General features: G+C 30.7%; 1 protein-coding gene and 1 long non-coding RNA gene across 2 annotated transcripts; one reads left to right on the forward strand and one right to left on the reverse strand.

Moving 5' to 3' along the window:
* Nucleotides 1–3,859: 3,859 nt before the first annotated feature.
* On the forward strand, nt 3,860–4,310 carry LOC108755212. Its single transcript, XR_001939753.1, has 3 exons — nt 3,860–3,994; nt 4,099–4,228; nt 4,288–4,310. It is a non-coding gene; the product is annotated as an uncharacterized LOC108755212 (long non-coding RNA).
* A 1,226-nt stretch (nt 4,311–5,536) lies between these two features.
* On the reverse strand, nt 5,537–6,981 carry LOC108755177 (putative nuclease HARBI1). Its single transcript, XM_018498031.1, has 4 exons — nt 6,953–6,981; nt 6,560–6,694; nt 6,224–6,486; nt 5,537–6,054 (listed from the first exon to the last, which is right to left on the reverse strand). The coding sequence occupies exons 1-4, from the start codon at nt 6,979–6,981 to the stop codon at nt 5,537–5,539; spliced, it is 945 nt and encodes a 314-aa protein (XP_018353533.1).
* Nucleotides 6,982–12,971: the final 5,990 nt, after the last annotated feature.

The raw sequence follows: 12,971 nt of genomic DNA on the forward strand, positions 1-12,971 counted from the left end.
AGCTTCGAAAATCGGATGGAACCTTTTGAGTATCGCGATCCAACTCACTGACTCTATCGGGAACCTTTTTTGAAAATCGCGACACAAGTGTAACTTGAGAACTTAGAGAAAAATCTGCGACGAGGGCTGCGGAACCGCGATTTTTATACTAATCGCCCCAGATTACACAAATTTGGATTGGAACTTTTTGTAAGAACAATTACTGAAAAAAATGTGAAGGCACATAGCAGGCGACAGTTTTTATAAGTATTGAAAGGAAAGGAGAGGAAAGGAAAGTGGAGAGGGATATTCTATTGGTAAGTAGCGTGACTTTTTTCAACGATTGGTAGATGGATTTCTGGAAAGCGATCTGTGTCACTCTGTTTATTTAAACTCATTTCTTGTTTTTTTATATATATTGTTACATCCGGCGGACTCGCACGACTCTTTTCTTTCGACAGATCTAGAGATCTGGAATTCGTCGAAACACTAAAATTTTATCTTCTTTTCTTTTTTTTTCTCTATCTTAAAAACTAATAGGTGGAATAAGTTTCGTTAGCTGGAATTAGTAGTAGGATTTTCCTTTGCTCTTGGATTGGTCAAGATTTTGGGGGAGGAAAGGATGTCGACAGGAATCTGTAGCATGGGAAAGTGTCCTCCAAAATTTTATGATCTTAAGATTTATGGGAAAATGCACGTCTCGGGCGCATGCATTGTCGCCACAGGACCACCCAGAATCTACCCCTGAACGTCGCGTACTGTTTCTTAAATTTTGTAATTACGGATTCGCGAGAATCATCCGCGACTTGACCGTTAATCTTGGCGACGGTCTTAAGCTTTCCATACGTATTTATTATTGATTTTTATCTCGGAGCGACATTCACGAGGAGATACCAGATTCCTTGTTTTAGTTTTTAAAATAGAGAAAAAAAAAAGAAGATAAAATTTTAGTGTTTCGACGAATTCCAGATCTCTACGAAAGAAAAGAGTCGTGCGAGTCCGCCGGATGTAACAATACATATAAAAAGACAAGAAATGAGTTTAAATAAACAGAGTGACACAGATCGCTTTCTAGAAATCCATCTACCAATCGTTGAAAAAAGTCACGCTACTCACCAATAGAATATCCCTCTCCACTTTCCTTTCTTCTCCTTTCCTTTCAATACTTATAAAGACTGTCGCCTGCTATGTGCCTTCACATTTTTGTCAGTAATTGTTCTTACAAAAAGTTCCAATTCTTTGTGTTTAATTTTTATACTATTAACTTCGAATTGCACTTGCGAGGTTTTGCGTCAAAAAAATATATGGTAAGCAATTTTTATTATGTAACTAAATTAATTCAAACGAAAAAGAATTTAAAGTAATATTGTAAAGTAATAGTGTTGAAAAAATAATTTCTTTTTTTTTTATTTCAATTAGAATCTGGAAATTCCGTATTTGCCACACGGAGTCACACTTTATTTCTTGTAATAAGGAATCCTACATGAAATAGAAAATAATTCATTAGCAATTAAGTAATATTCAACTTCAAGTTTTGTCAAATTAATTTTCTGATTAGCGTCAATTATTTTTCTGACTAGCGTTTATAGTTTAATTTTATGTTTTTATTCTTGACATCTTTATTTTTGTATGTACTGATGATGGTCAAATCTTGATCGAAACGTCAACGTTATTATACGAGGGCAAGTCAATAAGTTCTTAGAAAATCTATCAGCGAGCACTCGCAGTGTCATGTTACATTACTTTTTGACAAGTAGCATCTTTCAACTGATTACTGTCAAATTTTGAGCAGAATTCATCGCGTGATTTCATTTCTGTAGACGATTAAAGTGAACAATCTTTGTATTTTTTGCAAAATACAATTAAAAAAAACGAGTTTCGTGCAGTGATCAAACATCTATATATGAAAGGTTTAACGCCGAAAGAAATCAAAGCCGAGTTGGATAATGTTCATAGCACATCTGCACCAGCGTTTGCGACTGTATACAATTGGGTGAATGAATTTAAACGTGGTCGTACATCCACATATGATGCACCTCGTTCGGGAAGTCCAATTGAGATTGCTTCGCCAGAAATCATCGATAAAATCCACGATATTGTTTTGACTGATCGACGAGTGAAAGTGCGCGAACTTGTTGAGGCCACAGGCATATCACATGACACAGTGATTTCAATTTTGCACGAACAATTGGATATAAAAAAGCTATCGGCAAGATAGATGCTGCGTTTGCTCGCTGTGGACCATAAGCGCGACCGTGTGACGATTTCAAAACAATGTTTGGAGATGTTTCAACGTAATCCAGATGAATTTCTGCGTCGATTCATTACTGTGGACGAAACATGGATTCATTACTTTACACCCGAGATAAAGGAACAGTCAAAACAATGGACTTCACCGGGTGAATCAGCTCCGAAGAAGGCGAAGACCGTGAAGTCAGCCGGAAAGATGATAGTTTTTTGGGATGTACGCAGTATAATTCATATCGATTACCTTCCATCGAAGCAAATGATCAATGGCGATTACTACGCAGCCTTATTGGACCGTTTCAGCAACATTTTAAAGAAAAAAACGTCCCCATTTGACGAAGAAGAAAGTGCTTTTCCATCAAGACAATGCACAGGTTCACACGTGCACCAATGGCCAAATTCAACGAATTCTGCTACGAATTGCTTCCCCATCCAGCATATTCGCCAGATTTAACCCCCTGCAACTATTTCCTGCTTCCAAACCTGAAGAAATGGTTCGGAGGAAAGAGATTCACCACCAGAGAGCAGCTCATCGTTGAAACAGAGGCTTATTTTGAAGGGACAAACCATATTATTCAGACGGCTTGAAAAAGTTGGAGAATCGTTGGAGTCAAGTGTATCGAGCTGAAAGGAGACTATGTTGAGAAATAAAAATAAATTGATAAAAAAAATGTGTTTTGCTATGTTTTTCTAAAAATTTATTGACTTGCCCTCGTATTATAATTTTAAGTATATGACTTTCGCTTAAGACATCTAGTGTTATGGCTGTATGCTCCCTTTTATCTATATATAAAATATTCAGAATTATAAGAAAATTGTATTTATTAAAAATTTAATCAAGTTAAAGTAAATAAAAATCATAAGTCAAAATCAGTTGAGTGTGACATACCCGACCTAGCTCATAGCAGATTAAGGCATTGATAATAGGCTTCTATAGTTTAAATAAAAATTATTTTTATATAAGGTCTGTTTGCGTTGCTTATAAAATCCCCAAAAATTTTTAGACTTAAGAGTACGTTTCCACTGAGCGCGTCACGCGTCGCGTCGTCGGTTTGCGTCACGAGTTAATCAATCAAAACATCCCCATTTTATTGTATCATTTAACGCGCGACTGTTTACGTGACGCATCGTAATTTTGCTCGACATTCTAGAGATAAAAGATTCTAAAGACAAATTGACTGAATTGTTAATGATAATTGAGTTTCTACACAGATTGGTTCTCGAAAATTTGTTGTTTGTCGTATTAGCTATGATTCAACCAAAGAAAGAATTTCTTCAAAAGTTTGTGATAATTCTCATAAAGTTGAAGTAAGTTTCATGATCATATAAGCGGAGCTCCTGTATCAAATGTTTTCAGTTCCCATGAGTTGGTCTCGTTTTAAGTATGGAACGCTCTCAGAATCGATAAAACCTTCGATTTTCCTTTTCCATAAGTTTCATTCATCTATGCAATAGTATCATGCCAAAAATTTTCGTTCATAAATGCTGCCAATAATTCTAGGCCTCCATAATTCTAGGTTATATGCTCGATCATGCATTGCGTTGATTTACGGTAACGCGTTCAGCGTAAATTAGTATGACTATTCTTGAACTTCTTTTGCGCCGCGTCGTGACGCGATAGACGACGCGACGCGTGACGCGCTTAGTGGAAACGTACCCTTAAGGCTGATTAATTGCGGCGGCTATGTTGGAATCATGACATCAGAAGCGAGAAATGACACGTTAATTTATGGGTGCATTCTGATATGCACTGCCAGCATTAGCAATAGTGCGAATGCCATTCCAATATATAATGTAGTAAACTTTAAGAGTATTGTTATATGTATACGACGTTATAGATTTTGTCGTCATTTCCTGCTTACATTATTGCAGTTGGCAAGATGAGGCATTTGCAGTAGAAACATAGCGGCGTCCTTGGAAGAAATCTGTCTCATAGATGTTGAAAATAATAAGGAATATAAAATAATTATAAACAGGTTGGATGCGGAGAAAGCACGAACAGGTATAAAGACAATTAAGGATTACAATTGTCATAAATCTAAATATTGTTTTAATTTGCAGATATAAATTTTGCTACCCAATTACTGGAAAAAGCTAAACGAAATACCATACAATCTGTAGGAAGTAAGTTAAAAATACGTTAGTTAAATGTTAGTTAAAAATAATGGTAATATTATTACATAAATAAAGGACAAATCCACATTTTGTAAAAATAAAGTAAATTAAAATGAAGAAAATACTATTGTAATTTCACAAGTTTGACAACATTATTGAGCTAACTTATATACTTATATTTTTCTTATTATTCTAAATTAGAACATTTATGCCCATTTCTACGTAGATTAAAAAATCTAGGTTTCAATATATGTAAATTAAAAAGAAGGATGTATAGAAAGATTGGTAATGCCATAGGAGTTCTTCATTTTTAGTATTAATATAATTATAATGTACTTATTTGTAACAATGTTTGGTTAATGTAAACCTATATTAAATTTATATTAAAATTATTCTATTTGTATATTTAAGTTATATGAGATCTATCTTAAGCCGGCATTCATAATGCTCGTATTTGTAGTTTCTTATTTTATGATCGTCTCAAGCAATATCTTAAGATGCTAATACAGTTCTGTGATTGGTTTATGATATTTTGCTTGTCTTTTTGTATTACAATGACTATTTGTTATACTTTTATGGACACATTTGTTTGAATAATCTACACATGTGGTTTTTTTGGTGAGTTTTTATTTCTTATCTAATTCCGGTTATTAATATATTTTCATTCACTTTTTCACAAGAAGTCTTTTTCCTTTTTTTACCAACTAGAACTTTTTAAGAGATATGACACATTTTTGACTGACTTATCATACGTGAATAATGTCGAGTTCTACATCGAGATTCACCCGTATTGCGATTATTATTAATTTGTGAACATTTGCGATAATTATTGTTTACCGTCTTTTCCGAAATGTTTTTAACGTCTGAAGGAGGCTCAATCCGATAGTCGAAACTTGTAATATTATTTTGTATTTTATTTTTATTTTTATTATATTTTTTATTATATATTTTATTTTACTTTTCTGTACATGTATTTTATTCTTTTAATTGTATGACTTTTAAAAAAATGTGTTGACTCTTACTTTGCCCTTTATTTATTGTTATTTATTATGATATTTTAAAACTATTATCTTAAGGTTATTACTAAAGGTGGTCTCAAAAATAAGAAAAGATTATAAATACCGACCTTAAACTTATATTTAATCTTCTTTAAAACTATATTATAACTAACTAATATAAAATCTATATTATTTACTCAACAATTATATTGCGCTATAGCATACATGCAATTTCTTTTATCGATATCTTCCCTTTGTGAAGTATTACTTTCTAATGTGTTCGACTGTTCCGTAATATTACTTTCATTATTAACGATGATAGGAATAACGATTATATCATTTTTTAATAAACAGATATTGTGTAGAATGCAATATGCAATTATGTATTTTGGAATTAAATCTGTTCTCTGCATTGGAAGTGTGTCTAAAAGACTTTGAAAGTCACTTTTTAACAGAGCTATTGATCGTTCCATTTTTATTCTGACGGTAGAGAGACGTCTATTGATATAAACTTGTCTTTCAGGCAAATGACCGTTGTCTTTGAACGGTACCATTAAGTAAGATACGGTATGCTGCATCGCCCAATATATGACTATGTGGAAAATTTTTATCGTTATACATGCTTTCAAAATTCGATAGTCTAAAGACATATCGTGCACAGAACCAACTTGGCCCGCGTAACAGTCTATAAATTTTAGATCTGCATCACAAATTAATTAAAATAAAGAAATGTGAATTTCCGAATTCTTTGAAATAAAATTTCAATTTTTAGAAATCAGATGTACTTAATACTTTCAATACATTAAATATGTATATAGATTTAAAATATCAAAAGATAAAGGAAGACATTAATAAAATATACAAATCTGTAAAAGTAGAAGCGACTTGTAGCTGAATCGAATGAAATCCTTTTCTATTAACATAAGACTCATTGTGGTCTTTTGGAGCAGTAAGTTTATGTGTGCCATCTATCACATCTATGACTCCTGAAAACGTATGATTTCGTTGAATTATTTCTATAGTTTCTTCTGCTTCCTCTCTGGTCGGCCGTCGAATAAATTTTGTCACATTTGCATATAAAGCATTCACTACTCTTTGAACACTGTGCCAAGTAGCTTTGCCGACATCAAATCTATCTGAAACACATCTAAATAGTTCATTTGTTAAATATTTTAATATAAATTTATAATTTAACAGTTTATGTGTATATTTATTTTTACCTATATGAATTTGGTGTAGCCATAGTCCATATGGCTATAAATAACTGTTTTTCAGGTGATATTGAATGTCTACCAAATTTGCTACTTTGTTTACCCAATCTTGGTTTTAACAATTCCAATAAAAATTGGAAAGTACTACGAAACTTTCATTTTAAAACAATGCATATTATATTACTTTGACAGTTTTTCTTCATAACTTATGAATTAACTGCAGTACTTTTATTGTACAATTTATAATAATTTTAACAAATATTATAATTTTAACATTATTGGAAACATTAAATGCTAATTCCCACTAACAAATTTTTTATGCACATATTTTCTATTACATCTTTTTCTGTTCACATCCTATTATATCTTTTTTAAATCTATCTATAAATTATTTATATATACTCAGACAGCATAGGACATCCATTGGACATCCAGACTTGGTTTCAATCTGGGTTCCAAACGTCCATGGATTTAGTACGAATGAACATGTAAGTTTTAAATATGTTTTTAAAACGTTACTGTGCTGTCTGAATAATTAATTATATATAATATTACAAAAACATTTAATTAATTATACAATTAATTAAATTTTTCCATAATATTTACATTCATTTACCGAAAATGCATTTTAAATTCTGTGTCTTTGTATGATGATACATCTTCCACATAATTTTTACAACGTGCATGTAGCATTAGACATTTCTCATGCAAAATTATTACCAATAACGATTTAATTTCTTCTGTCTCAATATTCATTATCTGAATCTATTAAATGCTTCGCTAATTCTAACAATATCACAAGTTTTGCAGCCATGGTTTCTTTTAGATTATTTGCAGTGCTGCGAACACCGTTTCGTTATAACAGCTCCAGCTAAGCATAAAAATAGTATTATCAATATCGGAATGGTTTTGCAGCACTGCTTTATGACATCACAATATCATTACTGACAGTGCAGTATATCGAAACGCTATGTTACGTGCCATTTGTAAGTAAAGACAATTTGGATAAATTTAATTGACGAGATCGCTTTAAAACTTGTAAAAATCGACGGAAACTGTCCTCTCTTCCCTTGATAGTCAGTAAATCCTCATAAAAGGCACATAAAATAAGCCTATATTCGGACAGAAACACACGGTCTGACAGCTGTTGAAACGAATAAAAAATACGCTTTTATATATAAAATTTTAAAATAACTTTAATTTTTCGATAATTACGACTTTGATAAGTACGAAACAAGTCACATTTTCACAATTAAGCAAATAATAACAAAATGATACGCAACATAAATTTCGTCGTCAAAATATTACTTTTTCTTGCCTATAAGTTCAGCTATTTATCATGGTGTGGTGCTTCTTTATTTAATATGCTGTAAAAATTGAATGTACAGAACAATTGAATGTACAGAATTATCAGTACAAAATTGTTTTTGTGAATTTAATTGCAGATGCAAATATGACATATGTAAACAAATAATTAAGTAATTTGCCGAACAAATGTTGTTAGACAATGGTTACCCTCTGGAACTCATTTATAACGTCATTAATAAAAGACTAAAAAATTTATTCGTAAATAAATCTAAATTTGTAAATTCGTTAGAAGAGGAAAATAAGATCAATGCAACAAAAAAATATGTTGCAGTAGTCCCTTACATAAGAGCAGTATAGGAGTTAGCAACGTCGACTTTTAATAAAAAACAACTATCATTGGTTTTCGGACTATTAATAAACTTAGTAAATTCATAAAGGTCCAAAAAGACAAAACTGAAAAGTGACATGTAATAGTAATCATCTAATTTATAAAATCAATTGTAAAGAGTGCAATGCTTCATATGTGGGCCAAATAAAAAAGCAACTTAAAATGAGACTAAAAGAACAAAAATAATATGAAATTTGATCCATGTAAACATTCGTTTATCTCTGAACATATTTTGAACATACTTTTAATCATATTTTTGATTGAGAGAATGTAAAAATTTTGAATTTTGAACGTAATTACAACAAAAGACTGATTGCAGAGATGATACACACAAATAAACAAGAAAATGATATTAATTGTAAAAAAGATACGAAAATGCTGGTTGAATTTTATTTTGAAATTTTAAAATTTTAACTTTCAGATTATAAGTAGCTAATTCCGATACTCACCACTATATGCGTTTCAATAGACAATATATTTATTAGAGTCTCTATAAGAGAGTCGCATCAATCTTGTCAAAATTTTCATTGGCTTTGAAATAAAATTGGCGCAACCAATCATCGATGCTATTATATCCCCACTTTGAGTATCGTAAATGCGGTGATTTAAATTTTAGAAATTGTGAGAGTAGAATTTTCGTTAAATTAATAATATTGACAAGCAGAATTTTGTTAAATTACAAAATATTAACAGAAGTAGATGTTCTATAGCTGAACTGTACGAGTATATCTGTTTTCTATAGCTGAACTTGTTTTACACTTTTGGAATTGAAATAGTGATGATATGAAACAGTAATGAAATAACATTTTATTTAACAATACTTTTATTTTATGATAAAATGCCATCGTCGAACTGCTATATATTAGTAATTTTAAATGTTCTTTTTGACAATATGTTTTAATCATGTTTTAGTCATGTTTTCTGCGAAAAAAAACATTAAAATTATATGATTGATGACAAGATTAGAATGTTCCTACCACATAATATCTGTATCTTTTATATATTTTTAATTCAAAATCTTTATGATAATGTATAGACTTATTTATTTATAATTTTATTGATACATATAAAATAATTTCATCACTTCATTAATCAAAACTTTCACCATGACTCTATGCTCTACGTAGTAGAGAGTTTAAAACCCTTCTCTAATAGGATCCCTGTTAGACGCCATTTTGTTTCATATTGACCCTCTTATAGGGACTCTACAATATATGTTAAGTAACTATAATTTAAAATTCAACACACATAAATATTGTTTCGTTGTCGAGCTGACATTCTCAATCATTCTTGGAATAGAGTAATAGATAGAATATAAAATGCCATCTCCAGATATCTTCAATTTTAATTCCTAAAGTTAATTATTTTACATCATAACTGTAAGTTATTACTAGATTCAAAAAAATTTTATGAGTTTAATTTAAATAATAGTTTCTTTTTAAATACATTGATTTACTAGATCTTTTATATACATGACTATTACCATCAATTTGGACAAAAACGATCTTCGCTGATAAACAAGGATTTGTTTTAAAAGAAAAAATTTTATACATCTAACTAAATTTCACTAAAAAATATGGTGCAATGATGGAAATCTAAATCTAAGTCAATGGTTATAGACTGCTATCTGGAGGATGATATGGAATGGCTAGAGTATGCGTTAGTATGTAAGACATAAATTACGTTATAAACTGATAAAAAAAGCTCTGTAGAGTCGAAACGTTTTTATTATATAGTATTTATTATATTATTTTACATATATTTTAATCTAAGATCTGAATGTACTTGTTACTAGTCGTTATTATATATTGTTTTATTTTGCCAATTGTCGTTATATTTTATTTATTATTAATTTGTCAAATATTAGCGTAACTGTTGAAAAAAGATAGTTACAAAATATATTTTTTGTATAACATTAATTTACTTTTATATTTACAAAAGTTAATGTTATATCTTTAACAGTTATGCTAACATTTGACAAATTATTTATTAATTATTTGTTTACATACATCATATTTGCATCTGGAAATTCACAAAAACAATTTTGTACTTATAATTCCGTACATTCAATTGGACACTTTTTACAGCACATTAAATAAGGAAACATAGCTCATGTGACTTAAATTTGTTAATGAAACATGCACTCCAAACATGCACTCAAACATGATTTTTTAATAACAAACCGAAAAAATAAAAATTCAAGAAAAGAAGAACTAAAAATTTCATGGTTACAATTACGAAACATTTGGTTAAGTTATTTGTTTATAGCTCATCGAGCTACTCCAGATTAAGAAAAAAATCATGTTTCTATGTCAATTTATTGCTGAGAAAATGTAATTTTAACAAATTTTAACGCCCGAAATCAGATACGCGCGAGTCGCCGAGCGGCCCGATCTTTCTCCACTCGATCATGCGCCGGCTTTCTTCATTCCGCTCAGAGTGTTGCCTCGCTCGCGTTGTTCAATTTCCGATGGTTTTAAACAAACTTTTTCGACAGCAAAAAATTTGAGAATTTTAACAGCAAATTCTTCCTTAACAAATTGGTGCCAGAAACTCTTAATCTTAAATTAGAGCCACAGTGATTTAAAAAAAAAATTATTTCGGCTTCTAATAATCAGAGGGTAACCTTTTTTTTTTAAATTCATAGAAAAATATCAGCTGTCGAATGCTTTACACGGCTATTTGATATGATGCATATTAATGGAATTATTCCATTTTTTTGTATACAAAAAAGATACCCACTTTTCAAAGTCGTTTTATAATTTTATAGTTTAATTGCAAAAAATCGATTTGTTATTAAGTGTACGTGATAATGCAACTCTTAAAGAAGAAAAATTACCACTATAAATTACTGTGCGACTGCTTAAAGATGAAGAAATTAAGTTTTTTACAGGTTTTTAGTGAACAAATAGCTTTTTACAAAAATTAAGTAACATTTAATATAACACAAAATTTAATAACACAAAATTTGTTCGTCATTACGAGAGGTACATTTTACGCGAATTTCAAAACGTTTAAATTTCAATGAGCAACAGAGAGCGAGAAAGAAAAGACTTTTTTGATGTTTATTTTTTTTCTACTTAACTAATAGATTAATTTTAATGTTCCACGTTTCATTTTGTAAGTATTTCGAATACCTATATTTTTTATATCGAACTTTTTTCTATACAATCAATATCTTTCGTTTTATAAGAGAAAAACATGCTTTTTGCAACTATTCGATTTTTTTCGCATATTTTCTTCACAAGTCTCGAGTCTCAAACATACGCATTTCTTTTCTAATAGCCTTTTGAAGATTTTCGAGAAGAGAAATGGTGATTTATAATTTTTTTCCGGTAAAATTTTACTTCTACTGAATTATACTCTTGCTACTCGAATTTATGAAGGACGTATATAACGCGCATGAAAAATCGTTAACAATTAAATATCTCGTTTAACTATTGCGTTTTAACATAATTTATACAATTCTGGATTAATGGAAGGGATACACTATTACTACACTTTATTAAAACTTATATTATTTAGAATGCCCCTCGTTCCTTATTGATGCCGAGGGCCGCCGAGCGGTCGAGAAAGCATTTTCGATCGCTTAAAACAAGCAACTAGTGTGAGGAGCTCGCTGTCTCGTTCACTCTCGGCGCGTTGAAGGCGAACACACGTACATAGATTCGTGTTTGAATGTGTGGCTACGTCAGACTGCCGTCTGATTTTGTGTCGCTACTGTCAACGCAAAGTTCTTAGCTAAATACTTAGGAGCTTAAAATGAGATAAATACATATTTGGGTGTTGAAAAAAAAGAAAGCGAAGATGCTGAGTACAAAAAGTACAAACAACGCGAACAGATCTATAGAAATTATTTTTATCTATCACATTACAATATATCTTTTGTAATAGTTCATTTGTTTTGGAAAATTTTTTTAAATATTATTTTATAATTGTTATTTAAAATATTAGACACGTTGTTGTCTTGAAAGCGTGCCCTTAGTAGTTTCTATTCTAATGCACAATAAGGAGACACAACTGTTTTGCTATGAAAACTCTTGTAATTGTGACAAACAAAAAGACGGAAAACGAAGGCAAAAAATAAATCGCGAAAAACAAGTACATGCGCGCCGCATCCAGAATTTTCAACACCTGAAATATTGAAATCTCTTGTCCCTAAAGCGGGGAGCACAGACTCTTGCAAAACGCATAACATGTAATGCATAAGAAAGTGAATCAAAGTCCTTCATTTCCTTCCTTTTCATGAAATAAAGAACTATAATTGCTTGAATTTCTTAAGTTTTATGTGTTATGCGGTATGCAAGAGTCTGTGCTCCCCGCTTAACTCCATCTAGCTTGATACGCTTGTAGGTCATAAATTTGCATTCCAATAATAGTATTACACACACATGAAATATTAATATTCCAAATTATATAAACAATAAATTTAGAGACAAGATGAATGTATATTTTATCGATTAATTAGATCGATTAATTAGAAATATTAACCTTAGAGATAGAGTAAGAATGGGTAATCAAATGTCGGAAACTTTTAATATTCATAGCGGATTAAAGCAGGGGGATGCATTGTCACCTCTTCTGTTTAATCTAGTATTGGAATATGCTATTAAAGAAATGCAGAAGAGTAATGATGGTTTGCAGTTGAACGGTACAACACAAATATTAACATATGCGGACGATATTGCTTTGTTGGGAGATAATAAAGAAACACTAATAAATAAC

The sequence above is a fragment of the Trachymyrmex septentrionalis genome, unplaced genomic scaffold (assembly GCF_001594115.1).
Source record: "Trachymyrmex septentrionalis isolate Tsep2-gDNA-1 unplaced genomic scaffold, Tsep1.0 scaffold86, whole genome shotgun sequence".
Classification (NCBI taxonomy): domain Eukaryota; kingdom Metazoa; phylum Arthropoda; class Insecta; order Hymenoptera; family Formicidae; genus Trachymyrmex; species Trachymyrmex septentrionalis.